At 34.9% G+C, this 24462-nt stretch overlaps 2 protein-coding genes across 2 annotated transcripts; both read left to right on the top strand.

The window, feature by feature from the left end:
- Positions 1–2010: 2010 nt before the first annotated feature.
- On the top strand, positions 2011–14464 carry LOC147383064 (CwfJ-like family protein). Its single transcript, XM_086427807.1, has 12 exons — positions 2011–2217; positions 3868–3925; positions 4004–4298; positions 4380–4502; positions 4577–4722; positions 10336–10539; positions 10625–11197; positions 11915–11994; positions 12247–12610; positions 12762–12974; positions 13733–14063; positions 14152–14464. The coding sequence occupies exons 2-11, from the start codon at positions 3923–3925 to the stop codon at positions 14060–14062; spliced, it is 2331 nt and encodes a 776-aa protein (XP_086283933.1). The 5' UTR covers positions 2011–2217; positions 3868–3922; the 3' UTR covers position 14063; positions 14152–14464.
- A 5923-nt stretch (positions 14465–20387) lies between these two features.
- On the top strand, positions 20388–23771 carry LOC147383063 (uncharacterized). Its single transcript, XM_086429053.1, has 3 exons — positions 20388–20670; positions 20893–21018; positions 21137–23771. The coding sequence occupies exon 3, from the start codon at positions 21241–21243 to the stop codon at positions 23512–23514; it is 2274 nt and encodes a 757-aa protein (XP_086285179.1). The 5' UTR covers positions 20388–20670; positions 20893–21018; positions 21137–21240; the 3' UTR covers positions 23515–23771.
- Positions 23772–24462: the final 691 nt, after the last annotated feature.

Below are 24462 nucleotides of genomic sequence, written 5' to 3'. Positions count from 1 at the left end.
TTATGTTAAGACTAACATCAAATCCTCTTTCAAAGAGGTACATATTCACCATATGCACACACCACTCCATGCATCTCATGCATTTTTATTGTTATGATATTCTTTTCAAAAATAGCCAAATTTAAAAGGTAACCACCTTAGGTGGAGAGAATGGAATGCTTAACACCTTCCCCATTCTCCAATCGAATCCCCTTACCTAGATCTTAGGTAGACTATACATTTTCCATGAATGAGAGTCACTACAATGCCATGAAAAAATGATTTTCAAAAAATTGATTCGGGTGCCCATTCACACCCATTTCCAAAAAAGAATGGTGGCGACTCCAAACAACGTAGCATTGAAGTTCGAAAATGAACATCTCATGTCTATAGAGTTCTAACAACTCCATGGTAGGACTACAACTCGGGCGAGTCAAACTTGAACCCATCAGGTTCAACCCGATATTTGATCAAGTATGAGCATAAGAAGCTCAAGTTCGGGCAATAATAATTTTGATCGATTAAAATCGGGTTGCCCGATTTATAAGATATACTATAAAAGGTTTTTTTTCATTATTTTGACAAAGTTTTATTTATTTATTTATTTATTATTTTGCTTTGTTTTTTACCTCTACCATATCACATCACATCACAATCTCACAGACCATAAGCAAGACTCAAAGATTGCTCGAAGAACCCTAAGCCATGTCTATTTCGGCATATCAAACTTCTTCTTTGCAAGATTGCATTTTCGACCATCGCATTCTTCAACTTTTCAGCCAGTAAGTCTCTCTCTCTCTCTACACTTTCTCTCAACCTTTTACTTTTTTGTATTTTTGTAAAAGCCTAATACAATGTGTTTAGATTTTGAGCTAGGGATTTTTGGATGGAATCTTTGGGCCTGTTTGGATTGACTTCTTCAAGTGCTTCTGGCTCTTACGGGGAGTCAAAAACACTATATCAATCGTTTGGATACATAAGCACTTGGAGAAGTAATTCTGCAAAAGAGTAAAAATAATACTTCTGAGAGAAGTACCGAGACCAATACATCTCAAAACTGTTTTTGCGTTGAGCAATTTTTTCTGTCAAATATAAGTTGCGATTCCAATTATACCCTCACGAGATTTTCATTTTACTCGATATATCTGTCGTCAACTCATCAAAATACAAAACTCTGTCAAAAGTACTTCTCAAAACTTGCATCCAAACACAAAATTCTGTCAAAACTATTCCAGACAGTACTTCAAAAAGTACTTCTTGGGAGTACTTATGTTCTAAGAACTTCTGGCTCTTGTATCCACACGGGCCCTTTCTTTTTGTATTTCTAACCTAATCCTTTTAGATGTTAGACAATGTCAAAGTATGATAAATTTCTTATTGATTTCTACCAATCCAATCCAAACTTGGTCGATTAACAACTCAATTATTGTTCGTGATTTGTGGTCTTGGCCATCACAAACCCTTAGGGGGTTAAAAATGATTTCAATGTCTTTCTACTTTCCTGCTATCAATTCTATATATCAAGTGATTGGTTGATACATAGCCAACCCAACTTTTGTTGGGAATAGGTTGAGCATTTCATGTCTCGAGGTCGGGTCGGGGGGGGGGGGGGGGGGGTGCAAGTTGGTGTTTATAAAGTTAGGGTTGGGCACGGGTTGATACCCTACCTGCTTGAGTTGCAGGCCTACTCTCAGGAAACCTTACTTTATGAAGTTTGTTACATACCAAACTTCAATTTATCAAGTTTGTTATCGAGCAAACCCTAGAGTGAAATCCATGTCACAAAATTCAAATTGATGAGACTAATTTGTTACTTAACACACCTTGGAGTGGATTCTAACCGCATCAATTTATGACATCTCAAGACATGATCTCAGGCCACAGGTTATAAAAGACGAGATTTTAAGAACTTTTATGTATAAAAAAATTGAAAAAAAAAAATTTCATCATAAAATTTTAGGGCTCCTCCAATTTCGTCTTTTTGGAGAGTAATTTTTTCCGTTATTTTGTGTTGTGCGGTTTGAATATTACACTCACGAGTGAAAAAACCCTCAGCGTTTATTTTTTTTACTCAAACCTCAAAACAGAGACAGAGAGAGAGAGTCTCTCTCGTTTGGAACCCTCGATTGGCGGCCTCAAGAGAAGATCTCTTTCCCTCCAAAAGTATCTCCTCCCTCGGGTGACTACGGAGGCGAGTTCTCCGACGATTGCAGCGGCGATTTGGTCCTCTACTCATAGGTAGGTCGATCGGAACTTTTCTTGCGATTTTCTCTTTTCTCTTCTCTCCTCATATTGATTCTTGTAAGAATATGTTGGTTAATTTAAGAATAGGTTAGGGATTTTATGATTATGAATCTGTTGGTTTGTTTCTTTTAATCTTTTAGGCGTAAAACCCATAAACATTCATGATAAACAACAGAAATTCGTTGTTTCGATAGGGTTATGTTGTTATTTGAAAATATTTTAGGCCGAAAACTCATAAACATTCATGACAAACAACAGAAATTCGTTGCTTCGACAGGGTTATGAGATTTTTTTAATTATTTGTTGTGAATTTGTTTTGTTTGGTGTGAAAATTTGGGTTCTTTTTTTTATTTGTTTAATGGTTGGTTCGATTGAAAAGTTTTATCAGCTTTGTCAAAGTTCCATATGTTTTCTACCTGGGTTATATCAATTTTGTTAAAGTTCCACATTATTTCATTGTTCAAAATCACTAGAATGGGTTTCACGATCCTCCTTCAAACCACTGAGAGGAATGTTCTTATGGTATTGTATATATTTCACTGACGAGTCATATTATCACGACTCCAAAATGAAGATTAATTTGGATTGAGTGGTGATAATATGATGGACTATTGGTGGACGGCCTTGATGCATGCTGACGTGGGAGCACATAGCTTATTAAAAAATAGAAAGAGAAAGTTTCTCTCTTGCCCGTTTTCTGCCCACATATTTATTTTTTTAGATTTCAAATCTTAAAAAGAATCGTTGGGCCCGCATTGATTATCACATTGACAATCCAACAACACAGACATCTAGATTTCATGAAAATATTTATATTAAAAAAAAAAATTATTTTTCGAGCTTGATCCATGGTGTATAAAACGGACAGCTACCAAGCACCCACATTTAAAAATAAAATTCAACGGTGAAAAATAACTGTTTTTTTTTTAAGTTCATATAATTTTATCCTCTACAACCCCATTTCATCGGATCATGATTTTGAATGTCACATGGTGATCAGATCTGAAAGTTTCTTTTTTTCACTATGGCAAGAGAGAGAAACTCTCTTTTTCTCTTTTTTTTTTTTTTTTTTGTTGTTGTAATAAGTTACGTGCTTTCACGTCAGCTTGCATCAAGTCCGTCCACCAAAAGTCCATCATATTATCAGCACTCATTTGGATTTGGATTTTGGAGAGCCGAAACAAGTGATAAAATCTGCTTCTTGAAGGTCGGAGTTGCAGTATCACTGAAACACAAATCCTAAATCTAACCCAATTCTTGTCTCGATAGGGATTTAAAAAAAAAAAATAATAATTCTTTGTTGATCTAAGTTATCGATTTGTGTTTCCCATAACTCGCAGTTGATCTTGGACCTCAGACGAGTAATTGAGGTGAGCGAATCACAATCACAGTAGTCATTTTGTATTCTAATTTCTAGTTTAGGGTTTTAATTGTGAATTGATATTCCAAGTTAGGGTTTCTGTTTATAGAACATTGTAATTTAGGTCTATGTCTATGGTTTTATCGCTTCTAATTCTTACTGTAATGTGTAATTTCTCCAAATTTGGAAATCTAGGTTTATGTTTTCTAAGGTTTTTGATATTGCAAAGTGTTGTGGACTTGTGGTTGTTTTCTACTAATCAAAGTGTTTTTCGAATTTTGAAGAAAGAAAGGAACATTGCTTTCTGCAGTAAAGTTCTCATCCTAGGATCAAATTAAAATGGTAAGTTTGTATTATTTGTTTTGAATTTTAAATTTCTCTAATAAGTTTAGTAGAAACCTAATATTTTCTATTTTAAAGGGTCGTGATTTGGAAGTAAAAGAAAGGAAGAGATCAAGTAGTAGGAAGAGTAATAGGCATAGAAGAGAAAAGAAGAATTCAAACTATGATAGTTACGAGAGCTCAACCGATGAAGAGAGTAATTTTAAGTTGAAGAAAAGTTCAAAGAGAACTAAGACACGTTATTCTTCTGATTCTGATGGCTCATTTACATCTGAAAGTGAGGATGAGCGTCGAAGGGTAAGTAGAAAACATGAAAGAAATCATAAAAAAGGAAGGAAGAGTAAAAAAGTCGTGACGAGGGAGGATTCATCAGGTATATATTGTTTGGGGTTTTGTTTTTTATGGCTTGTTTTTAACTTAATGGGGCAGTCATTTTACTTACCTTTCTCTGTAGATGATAACTCATTTTCTTCTGAAAGTGAGGACGAGCGTCGAAGGGGGGTAAGTAGGAAACGTGAGAGAAATCATAAAAAGGGGAGGAAGGGTAAAGAGGTTATGGCAAGGGAGGATTCATCAGGTATATCTTGTTTGGTTGTTTGTTCATTTAGGCTTGCTTTCAAATAGGATTATTTTAATTACTTTCCTTTGTAGATGATAGTAGAGGATCTGATCCCCAAGATGATAAAGAACTTGTGAGGAGAGAAATGGGGTTAGAGTGGATGCTTAAACCCTCAAGTAATCCAGCAAAAATGCCTACGGAAATTAATGTCTCGCTGGAGGAACCACAAGTTGAAGAGGTAAGATTTCTCTCTATAAAAGTTGCAAGAAGCCTTTTTGACATTTAAAACATTTGTTTTTTGTTTTTAATTTAGGCTTTTCTTTTTTAGCATTGTGCTTAAGCTCTGTGTAGACGTTACTTTTTAATAGTTTAATTCATCATCTAGCATCCCTGCATTGACCTTTCTTCTTGTTTTATGATGTTATAAAACATCATTATGTATTGGCTGATTTAAAATTAAAAAGAAAAAAAGTAATGGTATCAAGTCAGTCAGCAGTATCGTCACCAGATTGATTTCTTGGAAGCAACTTTAGGACTTCAACTAAAAGGTCTAAAGTTTCAAGTGATGAAACTAACACCAAGATTCACAAACACAGTTAGCATATATTAAACATTGGCCACTGTACTGGAAATTATGTGTTATATGTTCTGGTATCAAACAGTTGAAGAGGAGTCTCTAGTTTCTAATGTCTTTATTCAGTTTTATCGTAATCAATAATTACCAGGGCAAAAGACTATCATAGTGAAGTGGTTTTGAATATTTCAATTGTGTTTGAACACTCAGTTTCTCTCAAAAGTTAGTCAAATAAAGTTAATTTAAGTAACTTGAAACTTTGACTTGTAATATATTGACTTAAAGGGCAAATCATCTTCAACATTCATTTAATGGGCCCCAACTAAAAGATTTTATGAGCCAAAGATTAGCTTGATTGGGATGGTCCTAAGTTCCTAAACATCCCATTTTTTACTCTTTTATTAATAACCCAAATTACAATAACAATCTAGAGAAATGCCTCTAAATTACATGTTTAATGTCATCTAATCAAGGCAATGTTGGTCATAGGGGATAATGTGTTGATTGATTGGATGTTCTAGATTGATTAGTAGTCTCTCCTCTCCCATCTCATTGAGTGACAAATCAAACAATAATGGTATTTTGATTGAAACTTCTAGATAAAGGAATGTACTTTCCAAAACCTCATATGCATTTTAGATCGATTGTTCGATTCTAATCAAATCTAATAAAGTCTTTGAGTCAAATCAAATACTTGGTCCAAAATTTGGATCAAAATACCTGAAAGAAATAAAATTCTGAAATCTAGCTTCTGAAACAAAACAGATAATCGAAATTCAAATTAGTTGTTCAAGGTTCCTAATAGTATGCTACTATTACCCCCTAGAACAAGGTTCCACATAGTGTACTAATTTTGACTCCTTATTAGAGAAGAATTATGGAAAAGTAATTGTCAAATCTCAATGTGAGAGCTTGGCAGAATTTATATTAATAAAAGAGTCAAAAGACAAAATTGCCCTTAAATATAAAATTATAAGCTATTACTAAAAACAATTAGGAATAAAATAGTAACTAGATTATTTCTAATACTCCTCAAGCTGGGGCAAATATATCAACTAAACTCAGCTTGTCAAGGTGAGAATTAGTGATAGAGGAACCAACAAACTTCGTAAGCATGTCGGCAAGCTGATCTGAAGAAGGTACGAAGATTGTCTGAAGATCACAAAATCAAACTTTCTCCTTGAGAAAGTGAGTATCAACCTCAATATGCTTAATTTTTTCATGAAGAACTGAGTCAGAAGCAAGCATAATAGTAGACTTGTTGTCACAGAACTAAGTAGAAGAACCAAAAACAGAAAATCCCAACTTGTCAGCAAATATCGAAGCTAAATTAGTTCACATGTGGCAAGGGCCATAACACGATACTCAACTTCAGCAGAAGAGTGAGACATCACATTCTATTTCTTACTTTTCTAAGTGATCAGATTATCACCATAAAAAGTACAGAAATCAAAGGTAGATCTCTTATCTGTGAGAGAACCAGTATAATCAGTATCTGTAAAACAAGACAAATGAGACTGAACAATGGAAGAGTAGAAAAGCCTAAGACCAGGACGCGACTTCAAATAGCGAAGAATGCGATAAACTACTTCAAGATGAGAAGTATGCGGAGTATGCATGAACTGGTTAATCACACTAATTACAAATGACAAGTTCGGTTTAGTGTTAGATAAATCAGACAACTTACAAGTCTCTGATAAGAAAGATTTGATAAAAGATCACCAGAGTCAACATGAATACGATGATTCTGATCTATAGGAGACAAAGCAAGACAACAACCAAGCATCACAGTGTCCTGAAGAAGATCCAATGTCTATTTACATTAAGATAGCAAAATACCATGGTGAGAGTGAGCCACTTCTATCCCCAAGAAGTACTTAAGTAGACCCAAGTCTTTAACCTAAAAAGCACGACCCAATAGCATCTTAGCTCTGTCAATTTATTGTGCATCATCACCAGTCACAATAATATCATCTACATAAACCAAAACAATGGTACAACGACCATCCACTCCTTGACGAACAAAACAAGTATGATTTGAGTGGCATTTAGAAATCTCCATAGATAAAATAATCTCAGAAAACGTTGAAATCATGTTCGCGGGGACTGTTTCAGGCAATACAGAGATTTGAAAAGGCGGCATACCTTTCTAGAATACTCCCCCTGAAGACGAAATCCAGGAGAGGGTCCATATAAATAACTTTACTCAAATCACCAGTCAGAAAGGCGTTCTTCACATCGAGTTGGTGAAGTGGCCAGGAGTGACATGTAGCTAAAGAGAGAAGAAGTTGAACAGTGGAAAGTTTGGCAATTAGAACAAATATAGCACCAAAATCTTTTTTAGGAGTCTGTGTAAATCTCTTAGCAACAAAACGTGCCTTATACCGATCAACCGTCCTATTGGTGAGATATTTCATAGTGAAGACTCATTTACAACAAACGGTTCGCTCCCCATATGGAAGGGTAACAAGTTCCCATGTATTATTTTTCTACCAAGCATCTATCTCAGCAGTCATAGTTGTAGTCTACTGAGGGTCTCGCAAAGCCTCTAATACAGATCGAGGAATGCGAATAAAATCAGTAGTTGCAAGGTAGGCCTGATAAAAGGAAGAAAGACTTTAATAGGAAACAAACTGGACAATAGAATGATATGTCACACCCCTGCTTACCTTTGCGAATGACAATAGGCAAGTGAGAGTCAGAAATAGAAGGGATAAGGATAGGTATAGGTGTAAAGGGAGGAAAGGATATATCTGAATCCAAAGAGGAGGTTGGCAAATGTGGAAGAGGGCGAGGGTGAGGAATATAGACCTTAAGCGTCAATGAAGATGAAGAAAAGACTAGAGAAGACAACACTATAGGAGACAGTTCCTGCAAGGTAGAAGAGTCCTGCAAAGTAGATGCGACATGAAAATAGGGAACATTTTCAAAGAAAGTAACATCAAGAAAGTGTATAATACGGTGAGAAACTGGATCATAATACCGATGCCCTTTTGACATAAAGGAGTAACCAAAGAAAACGTATTGAACAGCTTTGTCATCCAATTTTGTGCAATTAGGGGTTTGTCCTGAACAAATCACGTGCACCTAAAGATGCGAGGTGTAATGGGGAAAAGTATAGTATCAAGTTGAAGGACATGGAGAGGCATTTGTCCCTATAAGGTGTGATTCGGGACGCGGTTAATAAGAAAAGTCGCAGTGAGGACTACCATATTCCAATTAGGAATATGCATTCCTTGAAAAAAACATCAAACAATATTCATGAGGTGGTGATTCTTAAGTTCCGCCACCCCATTCTGCTCAGGAATATAAGGACAAGCCAACTGGTAAAGCATACCATATTCATGAAGATGGGAATGAATCCCATCGGATATATATCCCCCCCCCCCCCCCCCATTTCAAACCTAAAAGATTTAACTGTAATATTATATCGAGTTTGAATCATTTTAAAAAAATTAACAAAAAATAGGAAGCACCTTAGTACGAGAACGTATCAGATAAACCTAAGTACAATAAGAATAATCATCAATAAACGTAACATAATATCTATGACCATTAAAAGCAGTACGAGGGAAGACCCCCGCACATCTAAATGAACTAAATCAAACATTGCATTAAATACGAGGAATATAAGAAGTATGTGTATGTTTAGAAAGTTCACACACAAGGCACTTAAATTTATGTTTACTACAAGCAATTTTTAAAGCAGGAAATAAAGAAAATAATTGTTGAAAATTAGTATGTCCGAAGCGAGCATGCCATAAGTTTAGAATTTGGGATGAAAACGTGTGTCTCCCAGAGGAAGTACAGAAGCCAGAACAACAGTAGGCTAAGATCCAAATAAGTACAACACATCTCTCTCATACCCCTTGCAAAAATTATCCTCAAAGTCAGGTCCTGAAAAATACAATGAGTAGGAAAAAAAGTTACTGAGCAATTTAGAGATTTAGTAAGTCTACTTACTATGTAAGAGCTTGGCAGAATTTATATTAATCAAAGAGTCAAAAGACAAAATTTCCCTTAAATATAAAACTATAAACTATTACTAAAAACAAGTAGGACTAAAATAGTAACTAGATTATTTCCAATAATTACAAGGGTCCAAATGGGGTGGTAATATAATCCCTTAGCACAAGGGTCCACGTAGTGTGCTAATCTAACTCCTTAGCACAAGGGTCCAGAGAGTCTGCTAACATGAACTAGGCACAAAGTCTACATAATATGCTAATTTAACCCCTTAGCATAAGGGCCCAAATTAAATACCTACTTGGCCAAAGTGGTATATATTCATGTTAGGAAATTGCCTACCAAATTAATGGAGGTACCACCTTAAATGAGGAATTTATACATGCAAAGAAATTTTATTTGTGGTGGTCTGTATGGTTGGTATTGAATTCTTGTCATCATCTTTTTTGAGTTACTGGTTGTGGATGTTTTTATTCAGGTAGAATAGGTTGTAGTGCACTTAAAGAGTGTTGATTGTTGATGTGGTAGAGTAGGTTGTAGTGTCTTTAAAGAGTGTTGACCGTGGATGCTGGTAAATGTCATGAGATTCATGTTAGATGTGATTATTGATAGAATTATATTACTTATCATTTCAGTGCCAATGTAGTTGTAAGGTGCCATTGTGTATATATGATTATGGTACAAAAGGGCATTTTTTAAGTGGAGGTGTAGAATAGATGCATATTGTGCTGTGGTGAATGGTGGGTACATGGTGTTGAGCGCCAATAGAGTTTGGAGGTGTTTTGTGTGATACGATAAGTAATTAATTATTTTAATTAGGATTTTTGGCATGTGCTTTATTTATTGGGTTGAAATGCATTCAAATTTGATTTGATCTGATAAAAAAATTGCTCCATTTGAATCTCTAAATTTTGATCGGTTGATATTCACTACAACTATGATTTGGAATTTTGAATCCAGTATTTGAGCTTATTGTTGTTTTACTAAGAATCAATTTTGATCTCATTTCTGAATATTTTGATCAAATGTGACTTTTGATCTGAACATGTTTCTCGATTTGAATTGAGTTTTTACAAGTATGTAATCCCACTATGTAATGTGATATGAGCTGTTTGAATGTAAGGATTGATATGAAAATATTCAATGTTTGTTCTGGTTTGGAGCTAGGTATTGATCTGAAAAGAGATTTGATATAATATTATATGATATCAGATTTCGATTTCTGTCTTGATATTTCTGAATATATAGATTACCTCATTTGCAATTGTATTGTAAACTATGTGTATATTTCTTTACCTTGTGGCTTACCAGGTAAAAAAATCAAATCCTAGAGAATTGAATCCATATCTTAAAGATGACGGAAGTGGGTACCCAGAAGATTTACACCCAACTAAGGATAGTGGGAATCAGCTAATGCCTTCATCAGTTGTTGGAGATGGCGGTGCAAGTTGGCGACTGAAAGCTTTGAAGCGTGCACAAGAGCAAGCAAGTCGCGAAGGACGAAAGCTGCAAGAGGTGCATTGACTTTCCTTTCATATATATATAAAGCAAGAAATATTCTAGCCTCTTTCATTTGATTTATGTGTCTCATGTTTCACAGGTTGTTGAAGAACGTTGGGGTTCTGTAGGTCACCTGGCTGTGTCTGCTGCAAAATCTCGAGCTGCTCCTGCTCGTGCTCATTTGAATGCCATAAAAGATAGGAAGAGAGGTGTAATGGAAAAACAAGAAACTTTCTCAGATGATAACAGTAACCGGAATAATGAAAAGGTGCACAGTGGCAAGAGAGAGCACTTAAGGGATGTATCTTCTCGACATTCTGAAATGAGGGAGCCTAAAGTTCATGATTCATTGTCTTGGAGAAAGAGAAAGAGCCAAAATATTTCTACTGAGGATACTCGGCTTATCTCTGCTGCGGCGTCAAGCATAAATAAGTTTGAGAATGATGGAAGCTTTATGCGTGAAGTCACTCATCAACAAAGTACCGATGCTGGCTCTTCTCATAAAAATTCTGAGGGAACTGAACATACGGAACTAGATTTGGTTTCATCCGGCATTAGCAAACATCGTGAAGAGTCTCCAATTATTAAGCAAACTTTGAGTGCAAATCAGTTGGCAGCTAAAGCAATGCAACTTCGTATGAAAGGAAAGCATGAAGAGGCTGAAAAACTTATGGTGAGACAACTATCCTACTCTGATGTAGTATTGTCTTTATTTTTGCATAAATATATATACATACACACACATACATGTATTTACCATTATTTTTGTTCAGTTGTCAAGTTCTTTCATGCACTCCAAGGGTGCACTTAAGATAACAGAAACTTCCTAATGGGATTTCAGGCAAAAAGAATTGTTGCGGCATAAAGTGCTTTCAAAGATTTGCCATAAAAAACAATAAAGCAATAAATTTTCTTTGCACATCTGTCAAGTGGGGTCATACAACACCATGTTCATGTTATACTTCAATTTGTAATACTCAATTACATGTTTCCAAATACTTTAAATCATGTACCTCCAGTAGAATACATGTTTGATAGGGAGCACCACTATTTCTTTATGTCGTGAAATATTTTAGGAAAATGATGGAATGACATAGGGTGTTTACTGCGATTCTCACAAGTCTGACGTGGGATGTGCACATAACCATAGATGTGTTTCCTCGCAATACGAGTAAAAACCATCTATGGTTATGTATGCATCTCCACAGAATTGTGAGAATCACAGTAAATCCTGTGTCACCCCAGCACGACTCAATTTTTTATGATTTTTTTTTTTTTTGACTTTTACACATACATGAATCATAAGAAATGATTAGGAATGCGTACATAGATTGTCAAATTTGATGCATCAGTTACTCTACATAATTTGAAAACTTTTTGTTTGTCACAGAAAGAAGCAGAGATCGTTAGGATGACGCAGGACAGTGGTTCTAAATTAGCTAGCCAGGGAACAGAGAGAAGAGCAAGCACGTAAGTTTTATGCTTGTGCATTTTTTATCTTTTTTGTAACCTTTTGTTATTTGTTTGAAACTGAATGACACAATCTTCAACAGTAATCTTGGTTGACAAGTATTATACACATCTTATTTTTTTCAAGTCAAAGTTAAAGACCTCACCATCATGGATAGTTCTTCTTGGGACACTTTATTTTTATTTTTATTTTTTTTTGAGATTGTTTTATGTTTTGTTTTTACTACATGATGATTTGACCTTGGCATGTAGGTATGTTATGAAAGACGTATCTGTTCGGCAAAAGAAAAAGGAGGATGATGTCGATATTCATCTAGCACAAAAAATAGTACAGAACAAGAAGTATAGCCTATCTGGTCGAGCAGATGATGAGTATGATTTTGATGATGATCCAAGCAAAAAGAAGAATCGGAAGAGGGGAGGTGTACCCGAGAAGTTATCCGAGAACCGTAATATCATGAAGGGCATCATGACTCAACAAGAACGCTGCCAATTTTGTTTTGAGAACCCAACGAGGCCAAGGCATCTTGTTGTTTCAATAGCAAATTTTACATATTTGATGCTACCACAATTACAATCCATTGTGGAAGGCCATTGTTGTATTTTACCGATGCAGGTGAGTTCCATCAAATCCCTTTTAACTTGTTTTTCTCCCATATTTCTCATGTTTTCTCAATGAAACCTTTGTTCCATTTAACATTTGTTTGTTTTCTTTTCATTGGTTTTCACGTTGCACTTTGATTTAACAAATTATTGCCCATTTACAGCACGAGTCAGCCACTAGGAACATTGACAATGATGTGTGGGAGGAAATTCGCAATTTCAAGAAATGCCTCATTATGATGTTCGGCAAACAAGAGAAGGATGTTGTGTTTCTTGAAACTGTGATGGGATTGGCACAACAACGTCGCCATTGCTTGGTCGAGTGCATTCCTTTACCCCGAGATATAGCAAGGCAGGCACCTCTATATTTTAAGAAGGTCAGCTTTTATTTAGTTTCATTCTTTCTGAGCACAAACATTTTGCTTGATAGTTTCTTCTTGAATATTATCTGTAAACTGTTTTTCTGCAATGAAATTGTGAAACTCCTTTTTTTTTCTTTCTTACATGATTTTTTTCCTTTTTGATGAAATTATAGAGGGTTATATTATGAAAAACCAAAGTAAAAAAAAAAATGCAGGAAAATTTCTTATATAAGGAAGATTAGTAAGTCGAGATTTTTGGTCAATTTGGTGGTTAACCATTAGTTCTTTTGGTGGTTAAGATGTATTTGGAAATCACATCTTTGGCACTTGTTCTGAAACTCCGTTTACATGTTTTAATTTGTTTATTGTAATTTAGTTTAGCTGGATACTGCCAAATATTACCCATGCATTGATTATATGATATTTTTATTTATTACATATCAGTTTATTCCAATTTGTTCATTTTGTGGTATATAATAAACACTTAATATAAACTAGAGTGTTTTAAAAATGTACTTATTAACTATGGAATACATTATGCCCATGTTTATCAACTAACATTGACTACAGGAAATACCTTGATTTGCATTTTACTGTGTTGACTGACCAAAGTAATGTTTGATAGACTAGTAATTCGATGTCACCCTTCATTTCCTCGTTCAGCATTGAATGTGCCTCTTTTCTTTTTTTCTTTTCTTTAATATTTTATTTTGTTTTACTTTTTTTCCTTGTCTATCTTGAACTTGTTTCTGAAAGAACATGTCTTCGTTCAGGCGATAGATGAAGCTGAAGAAGAATGGAGCCAACATAATGCAAAGAAGCTGATTGACACAACCGAGAAGGGTCTGCGTGGTTCAATTCCCAAGAATTTTCCATACTTCTTTGTAGAGTTTGGTTTAGATAGGGGTTTCGTTCATGTAATTGACGATGAGAAACATTTTAAAAGTAGTCTAGGCCTCGATGTCATAAGAGGCATGCTTCAATTACCAGAGGAAGACATGCATCGACGTCGGAGGCATGAGTCACTGGAGACACAAAAGCAAGCTGTTGCAAGCTTTGCACGAGAATGGGCGCCTTTTGATTGGACAAAGCAGCTCGACTAAGGTATCATAAAATCAAAAAACCTTTGACGTCATTACATGGTTCTAACTTGGTTCAATTAAAACCTAAGATTTGGAACTCTGATTTTCAGGTCTTCAAAATATCCACAGGCCCCACTCTATATCTGCCCCTGTAAGGAAGGAGGCAAACCAAACACGGAAAAAGCACCTCCCTCCCGGCTAACATTGCAAGAGCGGGTGTGCAGGAGAATAGAACTGAGCATCAAGGCTGCAAGGCAGAAGGAAGGTTCTGCACGTGACTTTTTAGAAAATCGGAAAATTTTGTCAATATGATTGTACCCTACAATTACCGTTAAAAGTGCCTTATTCTTTCCCCTAATAGTCGAGCCCCTTATATCATCCTAAATTTCACAAACCTTCATGAGGTTTCATGTTTATATTGGATTTGATGGGTAAATAACTTTTCTTAGAGATTTTTAAAATGCTCTAAATGGTGATCCCACTGAGATAATAGTTGAGTTGCTTAATGTGTTCCTTTTCTAAAGATTCATCAGCACAAAATGTATGATCAAATTTTAAAAAGTAAGTTTAACTCCCTTGATTGTCTTAAAAATGTCTATAAGCACCATCTATTACAAGTTCCCTTGATTGTCTTAAAAATGTCTATAAGCACCATCTATTACAAGTTCCCTTGATTGTCTTAAAAATGTCTCTGAGGAACGTGATGTACAAGTTCAATAAATTTCAGTAGAACACGGATACATGCTGCATAAAAAGATTGTAGCTATGAAGTTTTCATTCAAGAAAATTAAAACTAATTGGGTTCAAGAGTCGTCACCATTCATGAGTTTTTTAGGGAGTAAATGGTCACTCAAAATAGAAATTTCCTTTGAAATTTTTTTATTTAAAAAAAAAATGACTCATAATGGTCAAACCATAGAGATTTGAGTAAGAGATTGGATTAAAGAGTGGGGAAAATTTTAGGCACACCACGCTCCTCATTATCGTGATGGTTACCTAAGAACTTGGCTGTTTTTAAAAGAACTTGAAAACTTGAGATGGTAAGTACGAAAAAGAATTTGGACAATATGTAGGCTCTACGTTAACAAGTCAATTTTCAAGCAAGTTTTCCTATCGCTCCTATAGGTATGGGAAACCTTTGAGCAAGTATGTTTTGACTTATACATGCAAGGAAAATTCTTTTTAAAAAAAATGTTTTGCTGCAAATGTGAAATATGACATTGTCGCTTCAAATCTAGATACACGAAAATTCAGTAATCTAGATTGCCGACACATGGGTAGAAATTATGTTAAAACTCAAGAAAATCAACTCCAAATGGGGGAGATTTTTTATTAGGATGAACTAGACTTCAAGGTGGTTCTTTCAACAAAAAAACAGAATCAATCCATTTGTAGCGTTGATTTGGGAATTATAGCCTTGGAGTTGTCCCCAATTTTTTGTCGATCTAGACACATGTCTCTTTCTTAGGCTATAACTCTTAAATTACTCTAAATATTTATCTGCCCTTTGGTAGGCAGAAAGTTGACTTTGAGAGGGTTCTTCTCCATTGGAAATCTGCTCAAATATTTTTCACATAAGGAAAAATCGTCTACACCAAGTTAGTCCAATTTTTTAATCTATCCAATATTTTTAACAACATAGTCTCGTTAATGTGGGAGATATGTTAAGTGGTGGAAATATAAGAGAATGAGATATGGATGATATTATTTATAAGAAAAATCGAAAAAAGATATAGTCACATAGAAGAGTCTCATCTTAGCTTTTTGCCATATGAATACAACATGAATACAAATTTATTGTATGGTGAGATTTGAATTTTGGCAAAAACAAATGTGTCTATCTCTAGGAAGAGATCATCGATATGTTCATCTTGTCTTTCATGCATTAATTTAATAATAAAATAGGTTCTAGATTTAAGATACCCCTCCTCCATCCTCTTTTGGGTCCATTGCTTAGAGATCTTCCTAAAACAAGGTTTAACTGATTATTTTAGATGAAATTGAAAGGTGGTCTGCACACAAGATTTCTAAGATAACAAAAGAAGAAGAAAAAAAATAATAATAATAAGCAATTCCTATAAAAAAAAAAAAAAGTCTAAATGACACTGCGCACTGTTATGTCATTTGAGCCATACTTCTTCAAGTATTTTGAGAGAGTATTTGAAGGGCTGAGGAAGTAGATGAGATTAGATTTAGACATAACTTTTAGGCTTGAGAATTGCTTGTTAAAGTTTTAAGAGCCTTCTCTATTTATAGATTTCCCGAGAGTGTTTTGGATATAATAGTCCATACATCAAAAGTTACATTTATTTTCAATAAAACTGAGTAAACTTCAAACACCCTCCAATAATAAGGTATTGATAGTATTTTATCATTTTATGTCTCTTACCAATCAAGATGATCAAATGATAAAATAATATATTAATATCAAGATTTCTAGAAATATCTTTTGAGAATAGGAATGTCCATGTATTACAAATTTGAAATATCTTCAAGATATATCTTTAGAGTGGCATAGTTTTATCCTAAACTAAGGGGTTTTAATGATTATTTACCTCTCAAATGCTTTTAACAAATTAAGGTTTGGAATGTAAATTTTCATTTTAAATTCTGTAGAGAACTTTTGAGGGTAACAAGGGTCTAATTAATAATTTCCAAAACTAGGTCAAGGTTCACTTTTATTTTTACAAAAAAGAAAGACTTTATTGGGAATTTTTAATGATGATGGGGGCAAAAATATAAAATCCTAGCCCTGCATATGGTTGACTTTAGTTATTAAAAATTAAAAATAAAGAAAGGTTAGAATAGTAAAAACACTTTTGATTGCTTTAATTTGTTGGTGAAAAACAAGTGGAAAAGAGCCGAGTGGAAAGTTTGTAACAAACACTAGCTTTAGAAGAAAAGTGGTTGTTGGAGACCATGAAATCTAGAGAAAATATCTTTGATTTTGACTCTGTGAGTTGGTCTTGGGTCCAATACAGTATGCTAGACTTGGGTTCGACCCAACTGAGTCATATTTAAATTGAATTAAAAAAAATGGGCCTCAGCCCAACTGGCCCACAAAGCCTTAAATTGTTATAAATATGGATCTTTCTTTGGGTCGGACAATTTTGGATCTTCTTTACGTTCCATAGTATAAAATGTATTTTTTTTTTTAAAAAGGTAACCTTTTATGTAGCAAGAGTTTTTCCTTTGGACTAAGTCAGTGGGCCTATTTAAAGATACCTTTTAAATCTTTATGAGAAAAATAAATGTGATTGAAGACTTTAACCATTTCATCAACATATGTATAGCTTTAAGGAATTCTAAGATCTACTGAATTTTATTGCTCTATGTGAGGAATGAGGACCAACTGAAGCACTCATAACATGGCCGAGATAAATTACTTAACTTTAATTTATTAATAATATATTTTTATTCAAATAATTTTATTTTTTCTCATAAAATCTATATAATAAAACATAACTGAGTTAGAATAGTTTTGTGTGACATAAATATCAAATTAATTATAGTGTTGTTGAAGACAAACATCTCATCAAGTTATAATGTCGTGGGATCATTTTATTTATTTATTTATTTTTCTTCATCTCCTCTAATTTTACTATATTTTCTCTTTTACCCATTTATTCTACTTTATTATTTTTCATTTTTTATCTCTTTAATCTCTTTTTTTTTTTTAATAATATCGGTCAAACTCTATTTTTTTTTCATTTTTACCCCCCTTAACTCAAAAGAGGTTGTCCCCTCTAATTTTATCATATTTTCTCTTTTATCCTTTTAGTCCATTTTATTATTTTTCATTTTTTACCTCATTAATCTCAATTTTTTTAATAATACATCTTCCATCAAATTATAGTTTCTTGGTACCCACTTTATTTCATTTATTCTTTTCCTCGCCTAACTTTATAATATATCATCTTTTACCCTTTAATCCACTTTTTTTTTTCTTTTTTTTTTTTAATAATTCAAGGGAAGAAAAACAATACCAAGGGAAGGTCGAGATGACCAACCAATAAAAAAAAACATCACTAAGAATATAAAAAAAAAGAGGAAAGAAAGTAAATTTGATAGATTACAAACTACTTCCCAAAGAATTAAAAAAATCTTTGAAAAATATCCCTTTAATCTCAATTTTTTATATATAATAATACTCTTCCAACTTTGTTTTTTTTCTTTTACCCCCTTAACCTAGTAAGGTTATATAAGAAGATGCTCAGTTACACGAATATATTACTATTTTGATAACATAAATATTAAAATTATTAAAAACTATATATATTAAAATCTAATTGACTCGAGTTTTATTAACTTATCAAAGATTTTCATAATCTAGAAGGATGAATCACAATGGTTTTTTTTTTTTTTTTTAATAAACCATTTTCTTGAATGGATGTACAATGGATCGGATTGTTGTTAATTTACAACATATATAGGTGACGAATCAAATTTAAATATAATTCTTATTTGGAACTCAATATCTCCAAGATCCAATTATTTTTCGATTAAAGAAGATGTGGATTTAGATCATGGTTTCAATTGAAATTTTGTCTCATGACATTCATGAATCATATCGAGATGATTTGACGAGATCTCTCAATTATTTTAGACGCGACAAAAGGTTTTACTTGGACTCCAAACTAGAAAGAAGTGGAAGAAGAAGAATTATAGGAAAAAAGGAGCGGACTTGTCCATTGCATCTCATCTCTCGTTTCATTCGTAAAAGATATTGAGACTAACTAATCATGCTCTGGATAGAGTGGAATAAAGAAATAGGATTCATTTAGTTGAGCCCAAATTATTGGAATAAGCTTATATGATAAGGAAACAAATCAATTTACATCATTTATTTAAAATAAAAGATATAATATAATCAAATATATTTCCTCACATATTATAAGGATTCGACTCCTATCCAATCTGGACATGGTTGATCTAGAACTGATTTGGTGATAAGAAATTGGAACCGACCGTATTAATTAAATTAGTCGATTAATTAGTTTTTCAAATCTTTGTCAAATCTTTGATTGAGATACTAAACTATTAATTTGTGTAAGAGTGGAAAATTTCCCAAGCTCAAACTATTGCTGCAAGGGGAACAATGCTTTCCTGGGTGTCCCGTCCAGATTTGCTCTATGGATGGTCAATTTTTATTGCAAATTCGGAAACTTATGTGATGGTCTTTAAGACATGAAGGGAAGTTGTGGATTGAATAGGACCTTCGAGTCACACGAGGGTGTCAACTTTGAACAATTTAATAAAAGATAGGAAATTTCAGAAATGCCCTTGCTTTTCATTGAAAATCCATTTGTGTCCACCTATTATACCCTAAAATAACCGTTATAATTTGATTATAGGTACAAAAGTACCCTTTTTTTTAGTTTTTTTCCAAATAGTTTTGCCCCTTATGTTACCTATATCTTTCATATACACATATTTTTCAAAATATATTTATTATAACTTTATAAACCTGCATATAATTAAAGTAATATATCATATAACACAAAATCATTGACAAGAAATAACGGACGATCTTACAATATTGAAAAATTTTCTCAAGATATATATTAACCAGGACACACCTAAAATTCTAAACTTAGAATATTATTCTTACATGGTCAGGATCGTGTGTTAATTTTTGAGTCGTATTTCATGAGTCAACAAAACCCAATCCATCAGACAAATTAAAGCAATTTGAATTAATTTTAATGAGTTCTATATTTTGGAAGGAAATTAAAACTTGGGGCTCAGTCGCCCTCAACCTTGACTCTATGAAACTAAATTACATGAAAACTATCCTAGTTTGATTCAAGATTATCTAGTACTTAAGAACGAAGATTGACATTGAATTCGATAAGTAATAATTATAAAATATTTGATCATTAATATACAATCTAAATATAGGTAATTTTCAAAATATGACCACATAATTATGAAATAATTAGTCAAGATATATAATTCGTACATGAGTATCACCAATTGTACTAACAAGACCTTTCCACCACCGTCTTTTGATACGTACACTTGTATAGAGCAATAACTTTTAGACTAAGTTATCAGAAATATTGATATTTCGTATTAGGTGAGTTTTATAAATATTTTGTACAAATAGTTTATGGGACGATATAAATATAGAGTGGGAGTTCATGATCAACGATTTTCGATCGATCCAATCAATCCTGTGTACAATATGCATGAATGGTAAGACTAGTGGAAATACTTGGTTAATACATGTTAAAGTTGATTAGGTTTTAAAATGGTAGGGGTATATTAGAGGGGGAGAGGGTAAGTTAGTAATTGTATAAATTTGAAGGGAGGGCAGGGATATTTTGACCTAAATGCCCTTTTTTTGGGCAAAGCCCTAGTTTTCTCCCGCATCCAATTTTCTGCCCTTTTGCCCCTGCAATTCTCAATCTCCCAATCTCTACCCTTCTCTCTTCCCAGATCTCCCCTCATTTTACCCGCCAAAAAAAAAAACCGTCTTTCAAACATAGTTTCGTTAACTTCAGAAGAACATGCACTCTGTTTCTCTTCTCCAAAATCTTTTCGAACCCATTTCAGAATTTTTCGTACGTAGATCTGTGCTTTTTTATGTTCGTCACCCAAAGCTTCGATTTTCTGCTAGAGCTTTGGTGAGATCTCTAGTTGTAGTTTTTACATTGAAGTGTGGTTGCTGGACTTAGTTTTCTTTTGTCTTTTTTTTTTTTTTCTAAATTTTTGGCTGGATTTGTGGTTTTTGAATGTTTGGATGTGAAGGGGGTTCTATTTTTTGTTTCAATTTCAGTTTTGTTTCGTGGGTTTAGTGCAAAATTTCTTATTCTATGTATTTATTTATTTATTTCTATTATTTGTAGGTTGGTTTAGTGGACGAACTGGAAATTCATGTCTAATTGGGAAATTCAGAAGGGTTTCGGGTTTATTGATCTTGCTGATTCCCGGGTTGGAGAACCAAAAAGTGGATTTTTATTATTTTTTTTCTGGTAAATGTGTTCTTTTATTTTCCAATTACATGAATTCTTGTACTTTGTTAGCTGTGTTTTTTTTTTTAAAGAGAGTAAAAGAAAATTGTATTTACATCTTCTGTTTTTTGCTAACCAGGCTTACTTCAATATCGTGTAGAAACTCGGGATTTTCAGCTATAAATTTAGAGTTTGTTTAAGAGATTGACGGGTGTAACAGCTGTTTCTGTGAATTATTCTTTTATGGCTAACCACGAATTGATTCTCGGGCAAAACCACGATCTTGCACTTGGGCATAATCACAACCTGGGTCTCGAACAGAATCATGTCTTGGGTTTGGGACAGACCCATGATCATGATCTGGGTTTAGGACATACCCATGACCATGAACTTGCACTCGGACAGACTCACGACCAAGGACTCGGTTTAGGACATACCCATGACCATGAACTAGCTTTGGGGCAGATCCATGACCATGAACTAGGTTTAGGACATAACCATGTCCATAATGATGAACTCAAGAAAGAATTAGGGTTAGGTCAGAATCATGATCCCAACGGTGATGATAACGACCATGATCATGAATTGGCTCTTGTTACACAAAGCCATGAGTTGGGTCTGCTCGATAACCACGACTTAGCTGTTGTGGAGAACCATGAGCTTGCTGAGGATGAGAACCCGGAGATGGATGTTGGATCTTCACATGATATGGTCGTTCATCGGCCTCATCTGATGGACACACACGTCATTCAAACTCGTGCCCTTTCTACAACTCCTGACCATGAACTCATTGTGGGGCAAGAGTTTCCTGATGTCAAGAGTTGTCGGAGGGCATTGAGAGATGCGGCTATTGCTCTTCACTTTGAAATACAGACAGTGAAGTCCGACAGGACCCGTTTCACCGCTAAGTGTGCAAGTGAGGGGTGCCCATGGCGCATTCATGCTGCAAAGCTTCCCGGTGTTCCAACCTTCACTATTAGGACCATCAACGAGGCCCATACATGTGGAGGGATCACCCATCTTGGTCATCAACAAGCATCGGTTCAATGGGTTGCGAGCTCCGTGGAACATTACCTTCGGGAAAACCCGCTTTACAAGCCGAAGGAGATCTTGGAAGAGATCCACCGGGTTCATGGGATCACATTATCGTACAAGCAAGCTTGGCGAGGAAAGGAACGGATCATGGCTTCTGTTCGTGGATCATTTGAAGAAGGGTATCGCCTCCTTCCGCAATACTGTGACCAGATTAAACGGACAAACCCAGGAAGTATTGCATCGGTTTATGGGAATCCTATTGATGATTGCTTCCAACGTCTCTTTGTCTCATTTCAAGCATCAATCTTTGGATTTGTCAATGCATGTCGGCCACTTCTTGGTCTTGATAGAACTCTTTTGAAGAGTAAATACCTCGGAACCTTACTCTTTGCCACGGGTTTTGATGGAGATGGTGCCCTATTTCCAATGGCATTTGGTGTCGTCGACGAGGAAAATGATGAAAATTGGATGTGGTTTCTATCCGAGTTGCACAACTTGCTTGAGGTTAACACCGAGAATATGCCACGGCTCACTATTCTGTCAGACAGACAAAAGGGCATTGTAGATGGAGTGGAAGCAAATTTTCCAACCGCATTTCATGGATTCTGCATGCGTCACCTCAGCGATAGCTTCCGGAAAGAGTTTAACAACACAATGTTAGTCAATTTGCTTTGGGAAGCTGCTCATGTTCTCACGGTTATTGAATTTGAAGCCAAAGTACTAGAGATTGAAGAAATTTCGCAAGAAGCCGCCTATTGGATTCGACGCATTCCACCTCGTCTCTGGGCTACAGCTTACTTTGAGGGAGCACGATTTGGGCATTTAACAGCTAATATAGTTGAATCATTGAATAGTTGGATACTCGAAGCTTCTGGTCTTCCAATAATTCAAATGATGGAATGTATCCGTCGGCAACTAATGACTTGGTTCAACGAAAGACGTGAAATGAGTATGCAATGGACCACAATACTTGTGCCTACTGCCGAGAGACATGTTTCGGATGCCCTAGAGCGTGCACGAAGTTATCAGGTGCTCCGCGCAAATGAAGCAGAATTCGAAGTTATTTCTCATGAAGGGACTAATATCGTGGACATCCGCAATCGTTGCTGTTTATGTCGTGGATGGCAGCTCTACGGGTTGCCGTGTGCACATGCTGTGGCAGCACTACTATCTTGTCGGCAGAATGTACATCGGTTTACTGAGAGTTGTTTCACCGTTGCAACCTATCGTAAAACATACTCGAAGACTTTACATCCAGTTCCGGATAAAAGCCTTTGGAAGGAGTTTTCTGAGGGAACCCAGAATGGAGACAATCAAGTTGGTGATATTGTCATAAACCCACCCAAGTCACTTCGTCCACCTGGTCGACCAAGAAAGAAACGGGTTCGTGCTGAGGACCATGGACGTGTGAAGCGAGTTGTACATTGTAGCCGTTGCAATCAGACGGGGCATTTTAGAACCACTTGTGCAGCACCTATATGAGTTTAGTTGTCGGCCTTTTAGTTAGTGTATGAGTAGCTAAAATGGGGTGTGCCAGTTCTAATGTTTGAAGCAAAACCACGTTTGTTTTATGTGTCGGGGGATTCTCTTTTAGTTATTTTTTTCTGAAATCAAGGTTAGTTTTCTTTTTCAGTACATTGAGGTTCGCTTCAAGCTCATAATGACATTATCTGTTGTCTTGTTAAATTTTCATATTAGTAATACAATTATACCACGAATGTAGTTACTCTTGTCCTTCAGTTTTTTACTCCCAAAAATTGTGCAGCTTGATGGCCGAGTTTTTTGGTTTTTTTTTTTTTTTTTTTTTTTTTTTTTTTTGGCGTTTCTTGTTTAGACTTGATCGTTAACTTAACGTTTCCCTTGGCACCAATGACCCATTTATATGTTTGGGTTGTTTTTGTGAGTTGTTATTATCTAACTAGTATCTGGATCTTTATATAGGATTAAAGCTGTTGTTTGTTTGCTGTTACTCTCTCTTTTGTTCAGTAGGCATGGAATTTAGTCTCACCCTTGTTGCACGATGGTCAGGTCCAAATGCATTCATATAATTACTGCAGCAAAGAATCACAGGTGTGGAGGAAAGTTGATAGAAATGGTTTTTGCTAGGTTTAAAGAAGGTACAGCTTCGATTAGAAGGATTGTGCAAGTTAAAAGTTCTAAAAGATCGAGCAGAATTTGTTCTTGGGCTTCCTGATCCCTTTGCTTTGTCTAATGAGCACAATTTTGTACTGTGGGGTTGATCATCTCTACATCCCTTTTCTTTACAATCTGTTTGGACTGAGATAAATGGAGAGAAAAGAAGAGAAGAGAAAGTAACTCTCTCCCATTTGGGGTAGAACAAAATTGGCATTTTTCTCTCTTACTTTCTCTACACCAACCTATCATTAAAAGGAGCTCTGTAGATTTTTACCCTACTTTGTAGATCATGAC

This window comes from Akebia trifoliata, chromosome 16 (genome assembly GCF_017979445.1).
Source record: "Akebia trifoliata isolate Shusen 1 chromosome 16, ASM1797944v1, whole genome shotgun sequence".
Taxonomy (NCBI): domain Eukaryota; kingdom Viridiplantae; phylum Streptophyta; class Magnoliopsida; order Ranunculales; family Lardizabalaceae; genus Akebia; species Akebia trifoliata.
Note: the sequence above shows the minus strand (reverse complement) of the source record. Positions and strands in the feature narration are given on the sequence as shown.